Source organism: Simochromis diagramma, unplaced genomic scaffold (genome assembly GCF_900408965.1).
Source record: "Simochromis diagramma unplaced genomic scaffold, fSimDia1.1 OVJJ01000603.1, whole genome shotgun sequence".
Lineage (NCBI taxonomy): Eukaryota > Metazoa > Chordata > Actinopteri > Cichliformes > Cichlidae > Simochromis > Simochromis diagramma.
The window spans coordinates 24926583-24952396 of NW_024387414.1; the positions used below are offsets into that span (position 1 = coordinate 24926583).

General features: G+C 40.0%; 2 protein-coding genes and 1 long non-coding RNA gene across 6 annotated transcripts in view; 1 reads left to right on the plus strand and 2 right to left on the minus strand.

Moving 5' to 3' along the window:
• LOC120720897 overlaps positions 1–25814 on the plus strand; it is a 78184-nt gene that overhangs the window by 31130 nt on the left and 21240 nt on the right. For 2 of the 4 annotated variants that reach the window (XR_005693082.1, XR_005693080.1), the window contains exons 2-3: positions 17656–17803; positions 18361–18661. This is a non-coding gene — a long non-coding RNA (uncharacterized LOC120720897). The remainder of the gene's footprint in view (positions 1–17655; positions 17804–18360; positions 18662–25814) is intronic. The other 2 variants (XR_005693081.1, XR_005693083.1) reach the window with 2 other exon arrangements.
• On the minus strand, positions 275–4359 carry pou4f1 (POU class 4 homeobox 1). Its single transcript, XM_040010734.1, has 2 exons — positions 3148–4359; positions 275–2682 (listed from the first exon to the last, which is right to left on the minus strand). Exons 1-2 carry the CDS (start codon positions 3268–3270, stop codon positions 1699–1701), a joined length of 1107 nt encoding a protein of 368 aa, XP_039866668.1. The 5' UTR covers positions 3271–4359; the 3' UTR covers positions 275–1698.
• Positions 4523–11174, minus strand: obi1 (ORC ubiquitin ligase 1). The gene is made up of 6 exons (XM_040010710.1): positions 11059–11174; positions 10765–10900; positions 8569–8660; positions 8173–8394; positions 7330–7418; positions 4523–6302 (listed from the first exon to the last, which is right to left on the minus strand). Exons 1-6 carry the CDS (start codon positions 11128–11130, stop codon positions 4967–4969), a joined length of 1947 nt encoding a protein of 648 aa, XP_039866644.1. The 5' UTR covers positions 11131–11174; the 3' UTR covers positions 4523–4966.

Below are 25814 nucleotides of genomic sequence, written 5' to 3' on the forward strand. Positions count from 1 at the left end.
AAGGACAACTAAAATACAGTCTCGCAATTTACTTACTATACCAAATAAATATTATGAGTATAATATAGAAAAAATAAACAAACATTTTAAGTAAAACTTAAGTTTATATAATAATAATAATAATAATAATAATAATAATAATAATAATAATAGAGAAACTAACGGCACAAAACTGTAAAATTTTACGCATCTAACTTTCAAAAGTTAAACTTTAATATTATCCTCTAAAATAGGGTAAATGTATATACAACCATTATAATGAGGTTTATATCGCTGATTAGAATAAAACTACGCCATTTAAAACCAAACGCTTTATCACGTGGCCATAGTAATGCGTTAAACTATTGCACCAGCAGTAACCTTGATAATCGTGTGCCGTGCAGGCCGAATCACAACCAGGAAAAGCACAGTTTTCTTTCTTTGATTTATTAGAAGATTGCTGGAACACACCTCCCTGTTGGATTTGGCTTACAGGATGAATAGTACCAATGAAAGTAAGAGGACAACAGAGGAGAGTGGAGAAGTTGTGAAAGAGGGAAGGAGACAGTGGGACATTTTCTCCATGATGCACATGTCGCCGCAGTTTTTGTAAACATACTTTTGTGCACAAAGTAAAATATTACTTACACAACGTTTCCGTAACAGTTAACACGACAAACAACGTGGTGATCTCAATGTGAAAACAGGCATTAAACAGTGACTTACACCATCAACAAAATAAGGTCTAGCAGTAGACAACTCTGCTGTAGGCTATGCAGTGATTCTTCTTCCAATGCATAGAGTGTTTGCACTGCAAACTGAAACACATGAAAGAACGAAAAACCCATTTTATTGATTGCGATCTCTCCTTAATGATGCAGACAGAGCTATCATGCTCTGATCTGTCTGAAACTTTTCCCAGTGATGCCAATGTTGCAGATAGACCCCCTCCCCCTTATTAATTTTGTTTCCAGAACACAGGAGCTCACCTCTGGTAAGTGATAAAGTGATGTCTGTATATACAAACGCATTTCGACATAGCCGATCTAGAAACCTAAAGGGTCCTTTGTGCAAATTCAAAATAAATATATCTGCAGATGTGACAGCCCATACGGGCTAAATTACTTCCCGTGAATTAGGATTTCATGCAGGCCTGAAAAATAATTCTTTTTCCGATAGCCATAAAAAGTTTGCAACTAAATTTCAGTTCGTAGCAGCCTCCAAATAAGAATAAATGAACGGATGAATAAATGAACAGTCATGACTTAGTCTATATCAACGACAGAAAAGATCAAACCCAAACCACATTTAACAATCAGTGAGGTAATTCGTAAATGGCTATACTTCAAAATAACAGGCCTATTCGGAGAAAATAACTCGCTATAGTATCGAGCAAATTACCTCTTTCCACAAGTTTTTTTCTTTTGTTTTCTTTTATTTAAAAGGCAATGTCGACGTCGCTAAACTTTTCCCTGGTAACATCTGAGCCAAGTTTGTGTAATCTGTTATTTGCATACTTCACATTCACCGATAACGTGAAAATAAACAGGATATATGAAGCCTCATAAAATGGGTATCTAAAGTCCATTGTGCACCAGCGTGTAAAATCGCTGGAGACAAAAGACTGAAAATGGTGTCTCGGTGTCCCTTGGTCCCCAAATTCAGTCACACAACTTTTTTGTTTTTTAATTTTTTTTTTTAACTTCTCTTCCTCGCCCATCAGTGAGCCGCGGAAAATTTCAACCGCTTCTGCTTCTGTCTTTGGTTACAAAACCACACTCGTACCACATTTTTTTTCAGGTCCAACTTTTCAGCTATAGCTGCTATTTTCTCAGACGACGGTCGAGGCTGTACAGCGAAGTAAGCCTCCAAAGACCTCTTTTCTGGGGCTGCTATCGAGGTCCTCTTGCGTTTCTTTTCTCCTCCGTTGAAAATGTCAGGTTTGCTCATTTTTTCCCTTTGGGCCCCCTCGGCCTCTTCTAGCCAGGCCTGGAGGATGGGTTTGAGCGCAATCATGTTGTTGTGGGAGAGAGTTAAAGACTCGAATCGACAAATTGTACTTTGGCTCAGTGATCCAACGCCGGGGATTTTGAGATTAGCCAAAGCGCTGCCCACGTCCGCCTGTGTCACCCCCAGCTTGATCCTCCGCTGTTTGAAGCGCTCCGCGAAAGCCTCCAGCTCCCTTGGGTCTGTGTCCGAGTCATTAATGGAGGGAAGTCCGTTGTTTGTGAGCCCAGGGCCGCCTTGACCTCCCCCGTGATGGCCCGGTAAGAGCCCGTGGTGGGTGAGAGGTGAGTTCATGCTCATAGCTTGGTGGGAGAGGTGACCCAAACCGTGCATGTGAGAGTGCGGGTGAGCAGAGGTGGAGATGAGCCCACCACCGCCACCTCCGCCGCCACCGCCACCTCCGCCGCCCGCCACGTCGTGCGCACTGGACATTAAGCTGAGAGACGGCGAGCTGATGTGGTCCATAATGTCCGGTGGCTCCAGGTTCTGGTGGTGGTGGTGGTGATGGTGATGATGGTGGTGGGCTAGTGGCACGGTGGATGTCGACGAGCATGGCACCGTGCTCATCGTGTGGTAGGTGGCGTCGGGCTTGAACGGGTGCGTCTTGCCCTGGGACACGGCGATGTCCACGGCCGCCAAAGCCTCAGCCCGAGCCAGCAGCGTCTCATCCAGGCTTGCAAATATGTTACTCTGTAACTGCAAGAGGGGGGGATAAAAAAAAAAGAAAGAAAGACAGAAAGAAAGAGAGGGGGAGAATGAAGGTTTTCAAAATGAGTAAGAAATGGGAAAGGACGTGAAGAAAAAAGGAAGGCGACAGAAAAAAAGAAAAAAACATAAATGAATCTGTCAGTCGGGACTTTTGGCGACACATAACAGAGTCGGAGTATTCCTTCAGAAGCGGCAAGTCATAAAAATTAATACAAAAACAGTAAAGCCCGGCGTTGCGTGAGCATGCTTTCAAAAAGATCACAGACTCTTCCAGTGATTGCTGTGGAATACATGAAAAAAACATTAAGTGCGCGTCTTGGCTGAATGTGCCTTGGAGCAGCCCTTGTTATTAGGCACAGACAGCGCTCAGTGCTGCAAGCAGCTTAGGCAAGTAACAAAAAAAAAGAAAAGAAAAAAACAAGGACAAAGCGAAAGTTTTCGGGGATGGTTTACCTGTGGAGTTTGCAGACAGGCTCTCCTTATAGCTTCCGAGCTGGAATGCAGGGTGGTATACTTGTGTTCGGGTAAAGAGGGATGCATGGCGAAGTGCGGCTGTTTGCTGTTCATGGACATCATCTTGGCGAGCTTCTCCAATTAAAGTGCACGGAAAGAAGGGGGATAACGGCTACAAGAGCTAGAAAACAATCACAGACACAGAGTGATCCTTTGCCTATCCAGTAATGACGCAGTGTAGTTCGCTGTATAGTGCGCCGAGTGCAGCCTTGAGCCCGGAGATCACAGAGATGCCTGCAGTCTCTCAGACGCACTTATCTGTCTACTGTTTCCCACTGCTGGGGATGAGAGAGGCTCTTACACCTGAGCGCCTCAGATCTCGTCAAGCCCGTGCTCGGCTGCTCTCGCGAGACATAAACTGCCAGAACAGTGAACAGGCTGACAGATAAAAACTGCTCACAGGGCAGGCAATAACATCTGGAGACTGGATGCCTGCGTTTTTTAAGGGCTCACTCCTCTCCTCCCAGCCACAGAACCTCGCCGTTCCCAGTGCCTGTAGGCCTTATCTTTTAACTGGAGGCCGAATAACATTGACTTGATGCCGCAGAATTGAGCATCTGTCTATTTTAGGCTGGACGTCTGATTTCAGAAAGTTGTTTCCAATCGAGTATTAGGGAAAATATACACACAAAAACACGAGGTCTATATGAAATTAATAAATAAGCAATTTTAAGCTTGTAGGCATCGGTATAGACATATTAAACAATTTTAATAATGTATTTTTTATTGTAAAAGTTGTATGGTTTTCCAGTAGTTCTTGGCCCACAGTCCCATTTCTCATATTAACCCTTGGAAATACTGACACCGCCCCCTTTATCATTAGAGCCCATCATCGCCAGATGAGCACTAAACAAATTGATTTAATACACCAGTGTAACCTTGTACACAGTCTTTACCTAAATTAATTAATCCCAATGAATTAACACTTCATTTATTCAAACCACAACGGCTCCCCAATTAAAATTTCATGCAGCGATTAGAGGTATGTGAAATATACACGATATCGTTAAATTTGCATAATAAATAAGGCGCTTTCTGCGCCAATGGATTTAGTGTGCGTGGGGTCTCTAATGTGCGTCGTTACAGGCAGCATTTTTTTGCAGTGTTGGTCCCACTTTCAGTGGCGACAAATTTATTACTGGTTTAATGTGTTGCAAAATTACCAGCAAAAATAGAAAAAATATGGACAGTGTGAGGGAAAAAAAAACCAAATGTAACTGGTACACAACATATTAATCCCCAATGCCAGTGATGAGTTATTGGACCAGGCAATGCAAACCATAAATACAGAAAGGCAAAATTAATTTTCATAATTTTTTGACTATTTAATGCATTCCCGTTTCATTTCCTAATATACATTACAACTACTAATTCAGCAATTTTTAATGACAGTCATATTCATCTGTCTTCAGTATTACAAGCCATTAGAAAGTCCTAAGACCACATTAGCAGAATACAGAAAACAAGGCTGAAGGTATACTTGGAAAATGTCTCAGCCCCAACTACAGTAGAACAAAACAGCATGGGTTAGGACTACAATGCACACTGATCACCAGTGTGATCAGTGTGCATTAGCACATCACTAATGAGGCCTACAAGCACACTGCACAAAAATTATGACATTCCTATCTCGTTTTAGCTTAATTCTTGTAATATTACAAGAGACAAATAACAATAAGTTACACCCTAGCATCACACAATCACCATAACACTGTACCAAGAGTAGTGCACCAGGAACACACGTTTGTTTTGACATTTTTCACATGAGCTTTGAATGTTTGGTGGGACTGCTTATGGTAAAGGGACTGTGGGACTTTCTCTTTATTGGCTGACTGCTGTTCAGCGTGTGTCTGTCTCTTGTTGTGCTCACAGGCTGACCAGCAGTGTAGCCAGAGGAGGAAGAGGAGGGGTTTACAAGATCATGATCTTGGCTTGCTGGAAAGCCAGAGGGACCGGCCTTATTCTCATCCGAAGGATCAAACAGCAAATCAAAAGATAGCTCTTCGGTGTGAGAGGCCCCTCCACAGACGCCACTCTTCCTACCAGAGACTAATGCAGCACAACCTTCTTCTGCTGAACCTTTTGGAGTTTCTTTGTCGTTCAAGATGCTCTCCTTATTGTCACAAGGTTGGTGGTTGTTATGCTCTTTGTGCGTCACTGGTTTACCAGCATGGCTTGACAAGGAATTAGGGAATGTTTGAGGCTCTGGAACTAGGGTGTTGTCCATATCTGTGGAAAGACAGGAATCAACAGAGAGCCCTGGACTACAGGAACTCTCACCCTCCAGCATCATGGAGTCCAACTCTGAGATTTTGTTCAGGTAGGCCACATCCATACAGGCCTCACTGGACATGTGGAAACTATCTGACTCATCAACCACAAAATTAGTGGATCCCTTGATAGAGCTTCCTTTACTTGAACCTGTACATGACTGGTCAGAGTTGGATTTGTCCCAGCCTGCCCAGAAGACAGACTTTGAGGGCTCCAAGTCATTTGGAGGCAAGCCTTTGGGGAATTTCTCAACACTGTTGAATTGGTTCTCCAGTGTGGTACTGCTCTTATCAGGACTGGGAACCTCTTCAAAATCAAGCCTCCTTAGATAAGACCCAGGTTTAAATGCAACTTTCTTCTCACGGATGCCTGGGCTTCTCAGAGTCAGGGAGCGGAAAGCAGATGATGGAGTACTGGGCAAAAAGTCAGAGGAGGTGCTTTCCGAGGCCTCGTTTTTCTGCTTTCCTGTCGGATTTTTACTGAAATCTTTGTGATCTGCGGATGGCATCAACATCAAACTGTGATTTCTAGAAAATGTCCCACATTCTGCCTCTGGATTGCTGCAGATCAACTTCCTCTCATTGTCACTCAAGCTTCTCATCATCATGTTGACTTTCTGCTGCTTTGTGAGAGTTTCCTTAGCAGCCTTGCAACTCCCACACGCTTCCTGCACTTCAAGAGATTTCTTCTCAGACACCCTGATCCGACTCTCCAGCTCATCAATGTACTGGTCACTGCGCTCAAGAGCCCTTTTCAAGTGGTCCACATCGCGCTGATACTGCTGAATTTTAGCTTCCAGTGCTGCGACTGTGTATCGGCCAAACCTGGCGACAGATCATTTAGTATTTAATTTAGAACAGAAAATTCAACACACCATTTTTTTTTGTTAATCTTTGAAATGTAGTCTATTTAAAAAAAAATCAAATGTAGAAAGTCAACAAAAACTGAGATATAAATAAAAACAACCTTACATTTTTCTTTTGGGGAGAAAAAGATTGTAAATGGCGATTTCACAGAAAAAAAAAAGGGCATCTATGTCACATAGGAGTGACTAATGTCAGCCTGGCTCTGGCTACAACATGAGTCAAAAACTCAGTATTCAACATGCAAATCCTCATTATTAAAACAGAAGTAATCATTTTAAAATCTATAATAACAACCCAGTAAGCCAAGAACACATCATTACTAGAAGATGCTCAGCAGCAAGAGTGGCTGCAAGAGTGGACCTTATCGACTAATGGCAGCAGTTGAGTATTACAATGAGAAAAAAACCAAGGTTCCTCATTTACAAAATTGACATAGAATAATATTTTTATCTTAACTGTGACTTAAGAAACCCACAAAGGTAGTTATTTACAAAACCTTGCATTGATTTGGAAGTCATCGTATCTTTAATCAAACTCCGGCCTTGGCAGATGTGAGCTTCTTGGTGGTTATGGAAAGTATTACAGTTTAGGATGTATATGTGCTCAAGCACTTCTGTCTGACTGCGCCACCTTTATACTGCAGCAGCAACTCACACCCAAGCTGCATGCTGGGCTGTGTTTCTCAACCTACTATTTAATCAATGGAGCAATGTGTGTTGCCCGTCTTCAGTCTGCTCTGATCTGGTCTTGCCTTCCAAAACATTTCCTCAGTCTCATCTGTACCATAGCTACTCCTAACGTGCTGGTGTTACACAAACAGAGGTGCCATCACAGTTCCAGTTGATCTGAGCTGGATTCCAAATTGACTTGTTTTAACCTGCTTATGAAAGAGTGGGGTTTTTTTGTGTGATTTTAAGACTATGCTCAAGTATAAACCTAAGAAGATTCTTAGATAATGAGGGCAAAGGTTATACATGATACTTACTTCTGAGGAGATCTGCTAGCCACCTCTGCTTTCAGTCTCATGTTTTCTTGCACAAGGTCGACATTTTGAGACCGCAATGTTTTATTTGCCTGAAGGTGGTAAAGTAAACATTATCAAAATATTTATATTATTACAAAAAAAAAAAAAAAAAAAAAAAACAGCAAGTTACATTATATGGACAAAAGTACTGGACCACACCTGTTAATCTCCATCTAATCTAATTCAAGTATTTTCAGACCCATTGCCAGAGGTATATTTTAAAAAATACATACAAAATAAAGCACCTAGCCATGCAGACTGCCTTTACAAACATTTCTGGGGAGAGCAAAAAAATAAAAATAAATCGTAAAAAATTGAATTTGAGTGTGATACCATAATAGGATGCCACCGCTGCAGGAAATCAGTTTGTGAAATTTCTTATTTCCTACATATACAATCGGCACAAAATTTGTTTGACGTGGATTTCAATGGCTGAGCAGCTCCCACATGTGTAATATGTAGGTGGTACAGAATTTTTGTCCATATATTGTGTGGTAAAACAAGTAATCGAGCACAATAAACTTTGAAGCGACATCCATTTAGCTTTTCTTGGAATACAAGAATCAAGCAGGTAAAAAAAAATAATAATAATACTACCAGAACGCTTTTCCTTATATAAAGTAATAAATCTGAATAATTACATGCAATTAACATGTCTACTTTCAACTGTTTCATTAAAACACTCTTTAGACAACTAAAATACCGAACAGTGAACTAACTGCATCTATCAGAAAACAGTGAATTCCTGCTTTAAGGGTCAATTTACTGAAACCTGTAATGTCCTAAATGTTACAGGCTTCATACCTCTTTAAGCTTATCCATGTCTTTCTTTACTTTATCACAGACATCTGTGGCTGCTCGCAGCTTGTTTGTCCACTCCTCCAGGACAAATGGAGCGACCCTTTGTTCATCCAGTTGCACTATATTAATGCTGCAGGGATCCAAAGCAGTTTTCAGTTGCTCCTCCAAGCTTTGATTTTTGGTTTTCAGCTCCTCGTTTTCTCTCATGAGCCCTTCAATTTCCTCCTGTTAGAGAGAATAAAAAAAAAAAAAATGAAAACATCATTTGGAAATAATCATATCGAGTGAGATACTAATACAGCTGTGATTATACTTTTATTAACTCTTTTTTTCTAAACGGCTGTAAATAATAAACATAGGAAAGCATACTAAACATAACAGAGCATGTCAAACCAATACCTCATACTCGCGTAAAATTAATTCCCCTCTGGTTTTTCTGAGACATTTTCTCACAGAAGGACTATCACTGTGATCACCCTCATTTGTTCCTCCTGTAACACAAGCACACAAGTACAGTAAATGATTAACACAATAGACCACAAAACACATTTAAGTAATGTTCCAAGTAACATCAGCTTGCTTTATGTGGCTTCGTTGTTACCTTAGCACAACATTAGAGTAATAAAGAGGCAAGCGTAAAACTGAAGAACATTCAAGGCTTGAGGTGCTGCCATTTAAAATGCAGGCAAATTTATAGTGCACAGGGAAATTGTGACTGATTTTCACAAGAGAAGACCATCATTTTAAACATTCCTTTTAATAATTTTTCACATGTTCTCTTTTTAGCACAAAGATTGTTTTTTAAGATGTATTTACCAAATAAACAAAAAAAAACAAAAAAACAAGACCAAATGGGGTTAAAGGAAATCTCTAAAATGATTTATCTCTTTATTTTAATCTTTTCACACTTTCCTGTCTCACGTCTTTACAGTATAGCTTCAACAAGGTACTGGAAATATTCCTCTGAGATTTTGGTCCATGTTGAAATGATAGCATCACACAGTTGCTGCACGTTTATTTACTGAACATCCATAATGTTAATCTCCCATTCCACCACTTCCGAAAGGTGGATTAAGATCTGGTGACTGTGAAGGCCATTTAAGTACAGTGAACTCATTGTAATGTTTGAGAAATCAGTCTGAGCTTTATTATATGGTGTGTTATCCTACTGAAAGCAGCCACCAGAAGATGAGTACTCTGTGAGTACTGAAAGTGGTGCACTTATCAGCAAAAACACTCAGGTAAGGCTGTGATGCTTAAACAATTCTCAGCTGATACTAGGAGACTCAGCCAACAATTTCCCAGTCTTCTGCTGTCCCGCTGTGGTGAGCCCATATCAATTGTTGCCTCAGTTACTTGTTCACAGCTGATAGGAGCGGCACCTGGTGTTTCATCCGTTTCAACGTTGGACTTATTGTGCATTCAGAGATGCTCTTCTTCATACCTTAGTTGTAGCAAGTGGTTAGTTGAATTACTGTTGCTTTCTTGTCAACTCTAAGCAGTCTGGTCATTTTCATCTGATCTCTTGCATCATTATGGCATTTTTACCCAGGGAAAATGGGACTCACTTGATATTTTCTCTTTTTCAGACCATTCTCTATAAACCCTACAGATGTTTGCGTGGGAAAATCCCAGCAACCATGTTACATTTAAAGTCACTTAAATTACATTTCTTTCCCATTCTGATGCTCTATTTGAACTTCACCAGGTTCGCTTGACCACATCTGTGAGTCTAAATGGATTGTGTTGCTCTCATGTAACTGACTGATTAGATATATGCATCAACAAGTGTATCTAATCAAGTGGCCAATGACCGATACTAAAATTCCAGCGGTACAGGTGAAACAACTGCAATAATAAAGTCTTTGTTTTTGCAAGAAACAGCTCCGTGAATGACTGAAAAAATCAAGTCTGAATCAAGTTTTTGGGGCTAAACTTAGCTATATGTATGCATGTCAGTGAGTACTGTCTGGTATTGTTACAAAGAAATCCAAACTGATCTGCCAACAAAAATAGAGAAAAAACACTGGAAAACAGCAGGGTTGTATGATTAAAACTAAATACATAAAATTCATATATTCAAATATGCCTCACACAAGTTCAAAGGAAACCTAAAACATTTATTTTTCAGTACAACTGTCTTAGATATATCACCTCGTGCTACCTTTGCCTGCATAAACTGTAGCCAGTTTGTTTTATGGATAAGGGAATACAGTTTTACAGACTGAAGGTAAGCCTGCAGTAAGAAAATCAACAGTTTTCCAATAAGCATTTGGAAAGGATGGATCCCCCAGCCCCTGTCAAACGCTTAAACACTGCAAACAATGTGAGAGTTCATAAAGGAGTCATTTTTATGCTGACTTGCTCTCACTAAATATGATCCAACTTGCTTTATTAACTGAAATCGTCAACTTGGGGATATTACTAACAAAACAAACGTCACGGCTCATAGAAAGTTGCCTGCAAAACTTGAGGCCGTGCTTTGTTGGGAGCACAATGAAAAGAAGACTCAGCTGTGAGATGCTGCAGCCAGGCAGATCACCTCTTCTCTTCTGCTTCAAGCCTGCTTTCCTTTGTTTGCCCGCAACTACTCACCGATGATTTCCCTGCAGGGGTTCTCTGTTGTGATGGGGACTCTGCAGGTGGGACACTGGTTAGCTTTCTTTAACCACATTTCCATGCAGGATGAACAGAACACGTGGTGGTTGGAACAAATAACCGGCTGCCTAACCTGCACCGAGAAAAACACGAGCAAATTAACCCACTAGCACAACCAAACACAACAAACAACGGTCACCTCCGTTTAACTCATGTAGGAAACAGTTTGCCTAGTTTGTTTACCAAACGATAGGAGCTAACGAGGAGGTTAAAAAATCGAACGACGCTTACCTTTCCGAGGCATATCTGGCAGGAAATTGGCAGAGTGAGAGAGAGGGTAGATGCCTGGTAGTTCAGAGCCATTTTTCATTAAAAATGTAGCTCACTTCCCTGAAGAGGTACAAATCTCCCACCAAACCGCTGCGTCGCGCGCCGAGCCTCACAACTACAGAAACCCAGAGGGGTCAAAAGGCGGTACTTCGCGAAACAGGTACAGTTGCCCTTCACCCGTAATTTTATAATATTAAAATTATGTCTTTGACAGCGAAGAAAACACACACAAGTATCTTGTTTTAATGTATTCTAGTCACGGCTAAACCAGGGCACAGTAGCTTTATCACTTGCCAGTGTTTAAGCAAACTATTGTTATTTTAAACCGGAAATAGAAAAGCGTTAGAAGTAATGTGGACTCTATTTGATAAATGTACGTCCAATATTGGTGAAGGCGATAAAACCAGACATTACACCTGTCTGTGGTTCATTCAGTATTGTATATACATACTTTATACATTTTTAAAAAGTATTTTCCTTCTCCTGACTTTATTTTGGATATTTGTCATGCTTACATGTTTTAGATTTCAGAGACGTTTTAATATCAGAGAAACATAAACTAAGTTACTACAAAATTCAGTTTTAATTGATGAGTTATTAAGGGGGAAAACTATCCAAACCTACTTGGCACTATGTGGAAAAATTAACTGCCTGCTATCATAAATTAACTGTGATTAACCATTTTTTAAAACATGTTCATGTTCAGTTTCACTAGCCACTGCCAGGCCTGAATGCTGCCAGACCTGTTAAATACACCACTTAAATGGAATCTGTCTGATAAAGTTGACCAAAAAGGCTCACACAAAGGCTCATCTCACAGTATCCAAAAACATCTTGATGATCCCCAAGACATCTGGGATAATATTTGAACTGACAGGACAACAGTTGGAAGTTTAGAAGGTTTTATGCCATTAAATGTGGCATAAAACTAACACAGCATTTCATAAAGAGAACATCACATCAACACTCTGCCTAACATGGTGGTGGTAGTGTCATGGTCTGGGACTGCTTCCAGTTCCATTGATGGAACCATGAATTCGGCTCTCTAACAAAAAGCCTACAAAGAGAATGTCCATCAATCAGTTCACGCCCTGAAGTTCAAGTTTACTTGGACAGTGATCTAAAACGCAACGAGCGGGTTGACCTCTGAATAGCTTTAAAAGAAGGTTTGGAGTGAGCTAATAAGAAGTCTGGACCCAAATCAGATTGAGATGCTTTGACAGGTCCTTGCTGCTTGAAAACCCTCCAGTGTGTTTGAATTAAAATAACTCTGCAAAGAAGAGTTGGCCAAAATTCCTCCACAGTGATGTGAAAGCTTCATTGACAGTTATTGCAGAGGCTTGATTGCAGTTCTAGCCGCCAAGGGTGGCACAGTCAGTCATTAGGTTTCGGGGGGGAAATACTTTTTCACAGAGCTAGGTAAGTTTGGATATTTTTTTCCTTAATAAATAAAGTCATAGTTTAAAAACTATGATTTTTTTTTTTTTTTTTTGTACACAGGTTATATTTGTCTGATATTAACCTCCTAAGACCCGAACTATTTCATGGCATGCATATTTAATTTCTCTTTGCTTTTTGGGTTGTTTGGGACCTGATGAATTTAAAAACAAAGAATTACCAGTTGCTGTTTTTTACTTGATTTTTGTTTCTGAGAAAAATGAGATCCACATATTAAATTTCAATAGAACAGTGACAGTATAATGGCTTTGTGAGTGGATAAGAGCAAAATTTTGTATTTTGGTCTAGACATCCCAAAATGTGATGTCCACATATGTGGACACCAGATCCTAGGAGGATAAAATCTGTTCCGCAAGAAAAAGAAATAAAAAGAAATCAGGAACATGGCAAATATGTTTTCACAGCTGTGTATACAAGATGGATGTGCACTTTCAATCACTAGTTTCAGGTCTTATTAAATACATTATCTACACTATCTACAATATGTTCCCCATTAGAGCCAGGAGGCCTATTGCTAAGTTGAGAGCAATCTGCTGGTGCCTTGATACAGTATATTTACTTCACATAACAGTGTGTTTAAAGGATTCTTTTAAGGTTGTACTTTATTAATTCCTTCTTTAGTTTGACATCATGGTTAACCATGATGTCAAACTAAAGAAGAGAGATTAAAAAAATGCAATGTATTTTTTTTTACATATTACAAAACTTGTTTTACAAATGTTTGTAAGAACTCACTGTGGAGACCCCAAGCAATGAGTCCTAATGACTTTAGGCCTAACAGAAATGCATTGATTATTGGTGCTCCAAATAGAGAGCTCATTTAAGAAAGCTTGTATGTGTTGAGGATCCATTGATGATTACAACAACAGTACTTAACTTTTTTTCACATATTATAGGTCTTCTGTCTGAATTAATACATTGGGGTTATCATTAATAATTTGTTGGGAAAGCAAACCCAATTTAACATATCATCATTTTTTTTTCATATAGTTTAAAACGTGATTTCCTATTTTCAAGTTTACTATGTTGTATTTGGGAAAGTTGCACATCACTGCATTTTGCAATGCAAATATGACCATGTGTACATATGATGCAAACTACAACATTTTTCTTTCACAGAATACACTCCTGGATTTGATGGGCAAGGCAGCTGTATTCCCTATAAAAATCTATAAAGCTACCTTTCATCCAGGGGAATGCTGAAATTTTGGATGTATAATTTGCATGTCACAGATTATACTGGTAAAATATTTTAAAAATGAACTTCCAAAATAAAGTCCTGAAAGAGGCTTCAATGGTTCAGTGTAGTAAGAAAAATGTAATAATAAAATATTAACTTTTCATATACACAGCAGCACAACTGCTTTCTATTTGGGTTACACTGTAAACAAATATAGCTGTTCTCTAGTAAACTCACTACACAATGAACTTCTGGCAAAACTTGAAGTAAAGAATGATTAACTGGGTAGAAATTATTAAGAAAATTGGTCACTATAGGTCAATACACTCCCAGTAAAAACAAGATATTTAGCTTCGAATTTCCATCTTTATAGTTTTTGTAAAATGATAATTCACAGCAACGTACAAAGATCAAGGGGGGAAATGCATGACAGAAACTAACTGCAAATTGAAAATCTCTTAAATAGATACCACAAATATCTCATTCATTCAGTTAGAAAACGATTGCATTGCAATATTTTGTGATGCCTAAATGATCTAATTTATAAATAACAATACAGAGTGACCAAATATTAGCATAATTTTCACTACAAGTATTTCAAATTACATCTGCCCCACAGCTTAGCCCCACAAAGCCATTACTCATATCTAAACCAACATGTCCTGTGCACATTGCATCTTAAGCCAGGACATCTTCTCAAGATCTAATATGATTAGAATTGACTGACTTCAAAATAACCTTGTACACTGATCCCAGTTTGAAAACATCACCAGTACTTGTTTGATTGTTTAGTGGTCTGTTAGGTGGATCACAGGCTTCCATGTGTTCTCACTCATTTTTCATACCACCAGAGAACATTTGGAGTAAATGTACGTAATGAATATGTTTAAGTTAAATCAGTTAGAGAGCAACATCAGTGTAGAATCAATTTAAATGCCATTATTCAATGTTACTCTTCATTATCCCTAAACAATGAGAATATTTTAATGTATACAGACTTCTGAAGGAGAGGCAGCAGGAACATATTCAAATATTTTTAGTAACTGTATCCGATTGGACTGAAAAAAAACCAATGTGGATGTTATGTGCAAGCTTTCATATAATTCTATATTAATCCCTGCATTGAAAACAACTTCAAAGTACGCCTTACACACAAGATGCTGTCAGAGGCACTTTCCAGTGTGCCACAGCAAACCTGCAAAACTGTAAAAGAAGTGGTTAATGAATTTACTTCAGGGCAACTTGTCCTAAAATAACAAATATCAGGCCAAAATGAAAGAAATACCCATTGTCCCACTGCGATTGCTTTGCTTTGCAACAAGCCGGCCATTAATTGGTGACAGTCAATTAATCACAGCCGGCACAGACGGCTGCATCTATTGATCTTGTCCCAGCACTTATTTTTCATCCCTAAATGACACCGATTGCCATATTTGACCAGCATGTGTAATGGACAGTGAAGAACCAATGACCCAAGTGTCATTCTTGTCACTGGTCGGGATCTCGATCCCTTCCCCCATCTCTGGCAAATAGCATCTTTACCATTTAGCTGGGAAAGGTTTAGACTGCCCTAAGAGCACAGCAGCGAAACAGTGTGCTCTGGTGCTCAGATGACCTTTTCTGTTTAAGGCTTAATCTCTGACAAATGCTTGCTTTAATTAGCCTGATACCCCCTGCCTAGACTGCCTCCCCACCCTCCCTCTCTCGCTCGGCATGTAGTGTTCTGCTTTTCTTTCTCTCTTTTCAATTTGACTTTTGGAAATCCTCAAACCTGACAAACCTTCCCTCTGTGTATTGCTATTTTATTGGAAAAATATTAAGTGTCTTTTTTCAACACATAATTGTGATCATGGGATTTCAGAATATCTTCCAGGATATTATTCAGCACACTCTAGTTTATTTAGCTCAATAATATGAAATAAGTGCACATAATGAATATCTAGGACTTGAATTTGAAAGTGTGTCCACAGAACAAAGCACAAGGAAAGCAGTAGGTTTCAGGTCAGGATTTGTTGGAGTAAAGATTAGCCAGGGCACATTAGGAGGCTTAAGATAACACACAACAGCAACCTGCATGCCTCATCTATCGATCAGGCTCTATCAGAGACGGAGAGTGTGTGTATGTGTGCAAATTCAAGAAAACGCCAGATGGTTTATGCTTTCAACAACCGTAAAGTACTCGAAAGTACCCCTAAGTAATGTCATAATTTAATAGAGAAATTGTGTAATATTTGTAGAAAGTGAATATGTCAATTGCACAAGAAGAATCTGATGCAGAGTCTTCTGATTGTCTAGATTAAACTGGGCAAATGTTGCTGAACTGTTTATAATACTGTTGAAATCGAATCCTCTCACAGCCTCTGCTTCACCCAGAGACTGCACAAGACCATGCATCCTTTCCACTGCAGGAGCAAACACAAGAAAAAGAGATGCATGGCTACAAATCCCTGTTTTATTGGAAAGGGGCCTAATTATTAGGATGTAAGTCAGGCTGTGACTGGAGGGCCGTCTCCTTGATGCGGGCCCGGTTTATATTTATCCCCTTCTCTGCAGCTACAGCAGCAGTGCCACCATCACTACCAGCAGTGTGTGGTGCTTTTATTACATCGCCCACAGGCAGGTTCAGCCCTGTCACAGTCACACACATTCAAGCATACACTCACACACACACACACACACACACAGCCTGCAGGACCGGCAGCCAGTTGAGTCCCCTCCACAGCAGAGTTGCCCTGCATCCCCATGCAGAGCCCCACATGGGCCCATGGGACAGTGGAGGGAGGGAGCGGGTATTATGGTAATACTATGGCCTGCTGCTCCCTTCCTCTCTCCTGCAGCACAGCTGGGAAAGACCATCATTACAAGTATTGTAGCAATCTGTTTAAGAGGGACACATTGGAGAGATTGGGTGACAGAGAGAGGATGAGTGCTGCATACATAGATCACATAAAATATGATTTAAATGTGTGTGAGGGGACCAGGAATAAAATGCAAAACTTGTTATGAACACCTTATATCAAGTCTACTGTCAGAATGGCCAGCTGTAAATCTCTATTTTCCCCTTTTTTACTTTTTTATTTTATTAAAGGTTTCTCGTGTTGAGCTGGTCATATCTCAAGATAGGGGGCCTGTGGCACATAAGGAATAAATAGGACATAAAGTACTTGAATCTCTAATGCCTCATATAGCTTTACCAATCCATATTGTAGTGTGTCACAGGCTAGAAATCCATTAGAAAACGTCTGAAATCAAACAGCCCTGAAATGGTGCGACCACACTGCTGTTAGGGTCAAATTACCCTGATTTCATGTACAAATTCACTAACCAATTATTTAAGGACACAAATCGAGTACAGGAGGTATTCCTGTGAAGGTAACCCCTTACATCGCATATCTCACCGTATCAGTTTGAATAGCAATAGGTTAATGATTATATATCAAGGACGTCTGATCAGAATAAACAGCCTACTCCACTATTCTGGGAGAAGATTAGACCTTTGACAGAGCAGTCACTCACTGTCGGATTAGGCTGCTCAAAGCCATCCATCTACTTGTCTTGTTTTGGAGCAAAAAAGAGCAGGCTGTGAGTCAGAGCCTTCCTTAGACTCCATCATCCTCACAGCATTTTTAGGAAACAGAGATATCCATTACATCCTCTTTCTCACCCCCCCACCCCCCCCCACCCTTCTTCTTCCCCCTGCCCTCCTTCTCGTTCTATTTCCAGCTCAGTTTTGAAAAGTTCGATTGATAAAGCGCAGAATCTATAAGCGCACGCACAGAGGTGAAGGGTTATTGAATATTCTGAAGACGAACTATTAAAAATGCATATTATCTCATTATTCCTGCTGCCAAATAACTCGAAACTGTATATGCCAGAAGATGGAAAATGGCTCTCCTTGTCTTCTTTTCTTGACCTGACAGAGGGCGCATGAAGAGGAGACAAGGGAGGGAGCAGAATGGTCTTTTAAAAACTGCTTCACTGCACTAATGTTCCTGAAACCTGAGCTCTTATTGGATCTGAAGGGCATTATAAGACAAGGCATCCTCCACCCTCTACCCCTGTTTAAAGGTGAGTGTATTACTGACTTCCTCACAGCAGCAGTTGGTGAGAACGCGCTGTTTATTGGTGATGTCACGTTATTTTCTTTTGTAAAAACAGCCACTGAGAGCGCTGGTGAAATAATGTTCAGAAAAGACATTTGTCAGCACTTACCCTCCCCCTGCGCCTCACTCTTAGCACACACACACACATTCACATACTCTCTCTCACATGTGCACATACACACACATACACACACACCAGGAGGCCTTATTAATTATTTGTAGCCACTTGACTTCATATTGTGCTTCCAGTGGCTTGGTCAAAGATTATAATTACCACTTCCCTGTTTGTATCATTTTCCATCTCCTGTGCTTTTAGTGCAGTATTACTTCTCTTGTCCCCCTCTCTCTCCCTCTCTTCCTCCCTCTCTCCCCGTATACACAAGACCAAAAGTGCAGGCACATCATTTATTGATAAGACAAAAAGAATGTAATGAAATTATCAATGTTCTTGAATTAATTATGAACATGATTAAGAAAGCTAAAATCTCAGGAGCCAGTCTCTCATTACCCATTCACTCTTAGGGATTGCTTTCATTCAGGGAAGGAGAGGCGAAAAAGCCTTCCAGCAGAGCCCACTCCGGCTCAGCTCTTCTCCCCGTGTGCCTGTCCCCTTGTCTCTGCTTGCCAGGCCAGTTGACCAACCCTCCGACAAACCAGCCACCGGCCCGCCTGGACGGCTCTCTCGCGCCCAGGCTTGTTACTGTGAGGTAGTCAGACGCAGCTAGCTGCCTCGTGGCCTCTGACATTTGCGTGGAAAAAAAAAAAACGAGGATGTGCTCAACTTTCCTCTCCTACACCTGCGATCGCGCTCTGGGGTCTCAAGGTAAGTGAAACTTTTGTCATTAGACTTAAACGGTTGAAGTTATCAGTTGTAGCTGTGTTTTCCACACATGTCTATGTGTCTGTTAACTGCTACAAGAAATAACTTTCACTATATCATATCAGTGAGAGTGAGTGCTTTCTTCATCTTATTTTACAGGGAAAATTAGAACAACATAACTATATTGCTAACTAAGAAAATACATTATGCTTTACTTTCAGCAGACTTTCAGCAGCTTGACTAGAAAAACAGAATTTGTGGTAAATCATCACCTGTGTAAGACAATAGTAAAATAGACATTATAATGCATATTGGATATTACAAGTTAAATTAAGAATCTTTTACTTATGCAGTCCGTTCATTTGATTCTGTTTGATTTTGTCACACCAGTGTTACAGTGGCAGTCTGTAACTCCTTCTGCAGTGATTTAATTTAAGAGCTGTCTATTTCCACCGCGCAGTTTATGGTTGATATGAAGTGAACTGCTCTACCTCTATCACACAACTATGCGCCCGAATAAATATGACATCCTGGTGACTAAAACAAAATGTAGTACATGTAATTTTTACCTTTTAAATAATCAAATGTATTTGCAATGATGCATTTGTGATTATGTTTGTAGAGCATGCCCACTTTGTATCAATGAGTGTAATTTCTCATGATGTTTAACTCATTTCAGCAGCTATTTATCCATTTATATTCAGTGAGAGCAACAGAAATGCTCAGCGAGAGCTACGTATATTTGGTTCGCTCGAGCTTTCTTTTGCTCTGTCACACGGGACAGTATATGGGGCAATACTCCCCAAAGTATTGGGAGTTTCAAACAAAGTCTCTCTTTTCTGTCTTTCTAGCTTTCACTACATGTGCACACTCTTACACACTCTCAACTACAACCCTGCACACACACACACACACACACACACACTTAACCATACTGTAGATATAGAAATATAAACCTAAGCCTTTTTTTTTTCTACTCACACCACAGTCCAAATAGAAATCAGACAAACCTACATATGGAAACACCACAGCTTATTCATCTCACAATGATTCGTGTTATTTTATGACACTCTGAAGTTAACCATTAAGTGATAACCAATTTAAGGTGAAATACAAGAGATATTCAGGCTTATACTTTTTACTGACAGCGAGAGCTTTGTGGGAAATTTTTTTTAAAAATCCTAAAGTGAGATATGTAGAGCATTCCTTTTTTCTTTCTCAAGAATTAATATTATTCTTGACTTCTCTGTCAGAATTTTAAAAAAAAAAAAGACCCACTTGAAGGAAACAAAAACAAGAGAGAAAAGGAGAGACATCTTAGGGGTTAATGGCATTCCTCCTGTCCTAGCGATTGATCCAAGTATTGGATCGCCCATAAAGCTGCAGTTACTGGATATTACCCGCTATCGGCCTGCAGTGATGGCCTGGATAAGAAGTGCTTACCAAAGAGGATGCTCCTTCAGGGCAGATACAGTTTCCCAGCCCTCTGGGAACAACAACCACATGCCTGCTGCTTGCTCAGGAACTTTCTTCCTCATTGAGTAAATCCAGGGCTCTTATCAAGTTACTGGCCTAGTGAACTGCTCAAAAAATGTTTAAACCTCCTTAAATTTTTGAGCTGTGTTGGGAAAGAGCAGTAATCAAAAGGCACCTGTGTTTCATAGATAAGGGTGTTGATTGTTTGGTTTGGTTTTTATGTCGGATGAAATGGGGGTTATCGCAGATTCAGATCTGAGCAGAATGCACTTTTGCTGATTTTTACTGGGTTCACTTGCAAAGTTGCTGAGGAACCCATAACAGAACTGTATGTACTTAAAAGAAGTTTACTTTGTTTCCACCAGACATCGTTAACCTCGTCTTTAGTAATTACTGCAGTTGGTTTAGGAAAAAAAACCCTAAAATGGGCTTCAAGAAACTAGTCCTGTCTGTTGTAGTCTTCCTCGAGACTTGTATTGTGAATAGCCGATTCCAAGTCTGTGCCAAGGTGGGCAGCACTACCCATGAGCATCTGCTGTATGTCTCTCTGTGGTATTACCCATGAAGCACCTGGCTCACACCACACACAAGCAACCAGAGCCCAGATGGCAGCTAAGCAGGCTAATTATTTCAACACAAAACTCCACTGTCCCACACCGGCACTGTGGAGCCGCTTTGGCATTCTGCATCTCTGTCTCTAGATCTGCTGAAGAGGATGTCTGCCATGGAACTATAAAGGCGTCAAGTGGGTAATAATAGTCATAGACAGGCCCCCACACAGTGCTTGGCATCCAGATGTAAGGTTGGTCATAAGTGGTCTCCTTTAGAGGAACAGAGGCATTTGGCAACGTTTGATAGTGCATTGTTTTCGCCCTCATTGTTCATTGATGCAAATTCATGCTCATAATATTCCAGAGTTGATAACAGCATGAGTTTTTGTCAGTCTTTTTTTTTTTTTTTTAAATCCACTCATAAATATAAGCACCTGGAAAATGCTGACTCGGATTCTTAACAGTATTCGATCGCAGTGGAAGCAACAGTAGCCAATTGTTTCCCCTCAAAAACATGAGCACAATAAGAATGTCTATTGTTTTGTGTATTTTCTTTTCAGCCACGAAATAACTGTGACATCTCCTTCAGCCTCCCTGTTCATTCATTTATTTACGGTTATCCACTTTGTCCCCTGGTGGCCATAGAGAGGTGCTGTGACGTCTTCAGATGCCGACACCGACCCAAAAACATTCACTTACCTCCTCTGTAATGTTGCTGTATCATCGAGGACACACTGTGTCCTTGTTTCAATTACAGCAGCACTCCCAGCGCATGCACTACATCCTGTTTGTGTATGGCATGACAGGCTTAGCACTGTCAATTCAATTTTCAAGAATCCACTGACACTTACAAGCTCTAAACTACTGCAGGTGTAGTGCACTGCAGGCTTTAACCAAATTACAGCTGGTCTGGTAATCAAGCTGTGTCAATGTCTTTATCTAACATCAGAGGCAGCAGTTTCGCTCTACATCCTCTCAGAGGTTGATGAAGTGTTGCCATTAGAGCGCATCTCCTGCCTCTTCAGCCACATCAGAGGAAGAATAGGTTGTGCTAGATAAAGCTGTCACTTAGAACAAGGTGCAGCGGCCACAGTGATAACCTACTGACTCCATCATTACAAACTGCACTAGTGGGAGGACGGCCAATATCTTTATCTACTGGTTCTTGTTGGAGAACTATATTGCTGCCTGTAGCCATTGTGTTTTGTATTTTATAGACATGAAGAATATGGATTGACATGCAAAATAAGTAAATCAGGAGAGCGGTTAAGCTACTAGGCATCCACCGCATGCTTCTCATCTCACATTATTTATTGGAAACATTAGAATTTCCTGCGAACTCTGTGCTGTGTGCTTTTTCTTATGTTTTGCAGTGTTTGAGAACTGAAATATTTATAAATGTCCAGCACAATAAAATATTTTACTATCTTCTTTAATGGCTAATACGATGTAGATATCTGGAGTTGGTTGTCAGAGAAGCCAGAACATTTACATTCAAATAAATACATTTATTGTGATGTCCAGCCACTAATTACAGTTTTTTACGTGGAAAGGAAATTGCTAAACTATTTTGTAGACTCAAACTCAGAGGCAAATTAGCTGAAGTAAAGCAATAAAGACTCTAATTTGTCCCAGTACAGTTCTATCTCATCCTTTCACCCCCCCTCCTCCTCTTTCCCTCTCCCTAAAGTGTATCCCATCTGCTTTGGGGACCTCTCGCCAGCATGCGAGAGCAGGATAAGCACACCATTTCCCTGTCAATACTTTGCTATTAGCCTCTGCAGATCCATATATCACTGAGCTGTAGGGTATGCGCTGGTGTAGGTTGTGTTCTTCTTATCTGAATGGCCAAGGCTGGGGTTCTCCTCTCTGCCCTGCACTTTGATTTATCCAGTCAGTAGGTTAATGAGAGATAGACGTTGGCCCTTTACTCTTACCCTGGGTGGTGGAGGGGCATGTACATGTAGACCAGTAGGATAGAGTAAGAAAGGCACCATATAATGTATTGTAAGAGAGTTTTCAATAGCAATTGAACAGTGGCAAGAAAATGTATGTTAATCCTTGGAAATAGCTAGTTTTCTAATTTATCTTTTGTTCAGATTAGACCAGTTTTACTTTAATCTTAATAGCACACAAAGGCAAACATCATGTGTATCACTTAAAACGCTCATTGAAAAATTAAGTAAATTGCAAGAATCTGTGACTCAGATGTGTATTTTCCTTATAGCTCTATCTCATTTCTGCCATATTTAAAAGTTATTCTTTGCCTTTAGCCTGTACAGCTTCTTTATCTTTAGTTTTAGTCTCACTGAGCATTCTGATGTTTAATTCATTTGGACTTGTTCAAGTCCAAGATCCAAACTTTTAACCTTTTTTTTTTTATTTAACAAAAGACTAAGTCAAGAGAAAAATAAATGCTATAAACGATTCAGCTGTTTTGTTTATTTGTTTGCTTTTTGTTTTGTTTTTTTATGTACCATTTGTATTAACAGTTGGTTGGCTGGTTTGTTTGTTTGTTCATTCATTGGTTGATTGGTTTGTTGGGGGTTTTGTGTCATTGGTCCAGTTGTTTGTTCATTCGTTCATTCGTTTGTCTGAATGGTCTAAAGTGGAGTTTGGTGAATAGCTAAGTGTACAAGTCAACTATGATATTTGTGCTGACAACCATGATGGTACCTGCTCACTTTAAATGCTGAAAAGAGTTAATGCAAACTATATCTATATAATGTAATAACTATATATGTTGTTTCAACAGCAGATATTGGGGCTGACAAGAGTGTGATCTATGGTGTAATTACAAGCCTCCTGCAGAGAAAGGAAAATTATGGGTCTCATGACAACACCGTCTGTGGCAGCTTACACCTTAACTTAAACGCTATATTTATTCATATTCATGGACAAGATGAGTATGATAAGTAGTGCCAACCCTAAAATGAGATATGTTGCCTTTCAACACTTCCCTAGATATGTGAGTTGCATTGCCTGTTACATCAGTGAGTTTATGACCTGCAGATATTTGGCCTCAATCCAGTAAGAAACTGCCTAATGAGCAAGCTGTGTCAGTGTCTCTTACAGCTCCCTCTCAGCAGTCTGCCTGTACAGTTTGTAGTGTGTGTGTGTGTGTGTGTGTGTGTGTGTGTGTGTGTGTGTGTGTGTGTGTGTGTGTGTGTGTGTGTGTGTGTTTAAAAACAAGTGAAATTCTCTATGTTGAAGGCATTTAGCTGTGGGATAGAGGAGGAACTCAGGAACACACACACACACAAGCACAACAGGGGAAGACAAACCACTGCCAGATAAATGTCCTACTTAACTATTACAGAACATTTGAACAAGAAGACAGAACCCACCCACTCCAACACACACACACACACACACACCTTACATGAAAATATTCAGCATATGGTTGTATGCTTCTAGCTTGTTTCCCAAGGCCAGTTTCCCAGCTGGCTCCCTGAGAGAACAGAAAAAAGAGGGGGAGAGAAACAAGGGCTCAAAAAATACAGGACAAGTGAAAGAAAAAGGAAAGAAGATGTACAAAAATAAGAAGAGCAAGAATGAAAAATGCGGGGGAAATGAGAAAAAGTAGCTGAAGCACTTGCATGTGCCTCCCATCCCTACTCAGCCTCTGACAGATGTATCACAGGTTCAGACTGTTAAGTACCTGATAATTGGTTTGCCTGTGAGGCATTAGTCATTACGGTTTTGTAGCAACTAACAAGGCCCTATAGGGGATGACAGCTTTTCTCTGTGATTTATACAAGGTCTGAGAAAAGTGGTCCTACACCCTCCCAGACCTTTTTTTTTAAACAGCATCAGAAGATCCCGAAAGAACTTCTAGTGTAAGAACTGTAAGTGACTGGCAGCATATTGTTGCACTTCAACTGCCAATATTGATCCTATGAGACAGCAGTTTACTCCAAAAGCTGTGGGTTATAAAATGTGGCTCAAACTGCATTTGCACACATTTTGAAGGCCTGGACGTGCTGTATTATTCCTACTCATCAGTGGATTGATTTGAAATGAATCGTTCTAGTTCAGGTCTTTGTAATGACCAATCCACAGGTATCTTAGTCACAGTTTGTTTAGAGTGGCACACAGGAGACAAGCGTAATATAGGTATGCTCAGTAATGCTGTTGACATCAAACACGTCTCATTAATAAATCAGGGAATCGTTTCAAGTCTGTCTCGCTGTTCTCGACTGTCAGCTTCAGACTTTGATAAGACCAGAGTAAGTACCGTGTTTAGTTTGAAGTTGTTCACATAAGCGGTGATCTTTTCGGTTTTCCCTGTTGCTAGGCGCCAGGCAGTTTTGTGACCTCATAGGCGATGTCACCAATCTCCACGTTGCCTAGCAATCCGTGTAGAGCGTCATTATCTGTGATCTCACAGTTCAGATAAGAGTCAGCAGTTCAGATAGCATAGTTTATAAGTAAGCCTGTAAAAGTAAAGAGCACTAGATGTGATGTCAGATCACACCAGAGTTTAACTGCTAACAGTGACATCTGCCTTTGCTCGTGCTAACTTGCCTTTAGTAACAAGTAGTGCGCTAAGATTTAAAGCATAGAAACACATATAATAGTGCAAGGGAAATCATTTCATACCAACAGAATTGATTGTTATCGTCTGTCTGGGAGAGAAAGATTTTTAGGCAGTTTAACATAAAAGACTAGAAACAATTGTAGGAATCACATTATTACAAGAGGAAATAGTCTTCTTAGATCAAGGAAACTAAATTAAAAACCTTCATCTCACCCCTGACATTTAAAAAGCCCATATGAAATCTAATAAATACATTTTCTTTACTATTTTGTTCTAAACCAATATTCCTTTTTGCCATCACTGTTCTAGATAAGAAGAATGACAATGTTGTATAAAAATATTTTTAAAAAAGACTTTTCTCTGATGAAAGTATCTGATATATATTTTGTGACTTTGTAAAAGCATTCTACTCAACATTTCACAAGATAGATGTTATTACTTTCTTACAGCCTATGATATATGTTCCTGTTGTAATTTGTAACAGCTGGCGGCTTCAAGAAACCCTTCCTGGACTGATTCTCATGATCGAATGGCCCAGTGCACATCTTCATTATTATCACGGTTGTGCTGCATTGCACTTTAACGAGCA

Bases quoted from the DNA above. Each gene is read 5' to 3' on its own strand.
- pou4f1 (XM_040010734.1), bottom strand. From the start codon at position 3,270: ATGATGTCCATGAACAGCAAACAGCCGCACTTCGCCATGCATCCCTCT. The intron at 2,683-3,147 runs GTAAACCATCCC...CCCCTCTTGCAG, and splicing joins CCTGTCTGCAAACTCCACAG to TTACAGAGTAACATATTTGC.
- obi1 (XM_040010710.1), bottom strand. From the start codon at position 11,130: ATGGCTCTGAACTACCAGGCATCTACCCTCTCTCTCACTCTGCCAATT. The intron at 8,395-8,568 runs GTATTGGTTTGA...TCTCTCTAACAG, and splicing joins TAATTTTACGCGAGTATGAG to GAGGAAATTGAAGGGCTCAT. The intron at 6,303-7,329 runs GTAAGTATCATG...ATCTGTCGCCAG, and splicing joins GCTAGCAGATCTCCTCAGAA to GTTTGGCCGATACACAGTCG.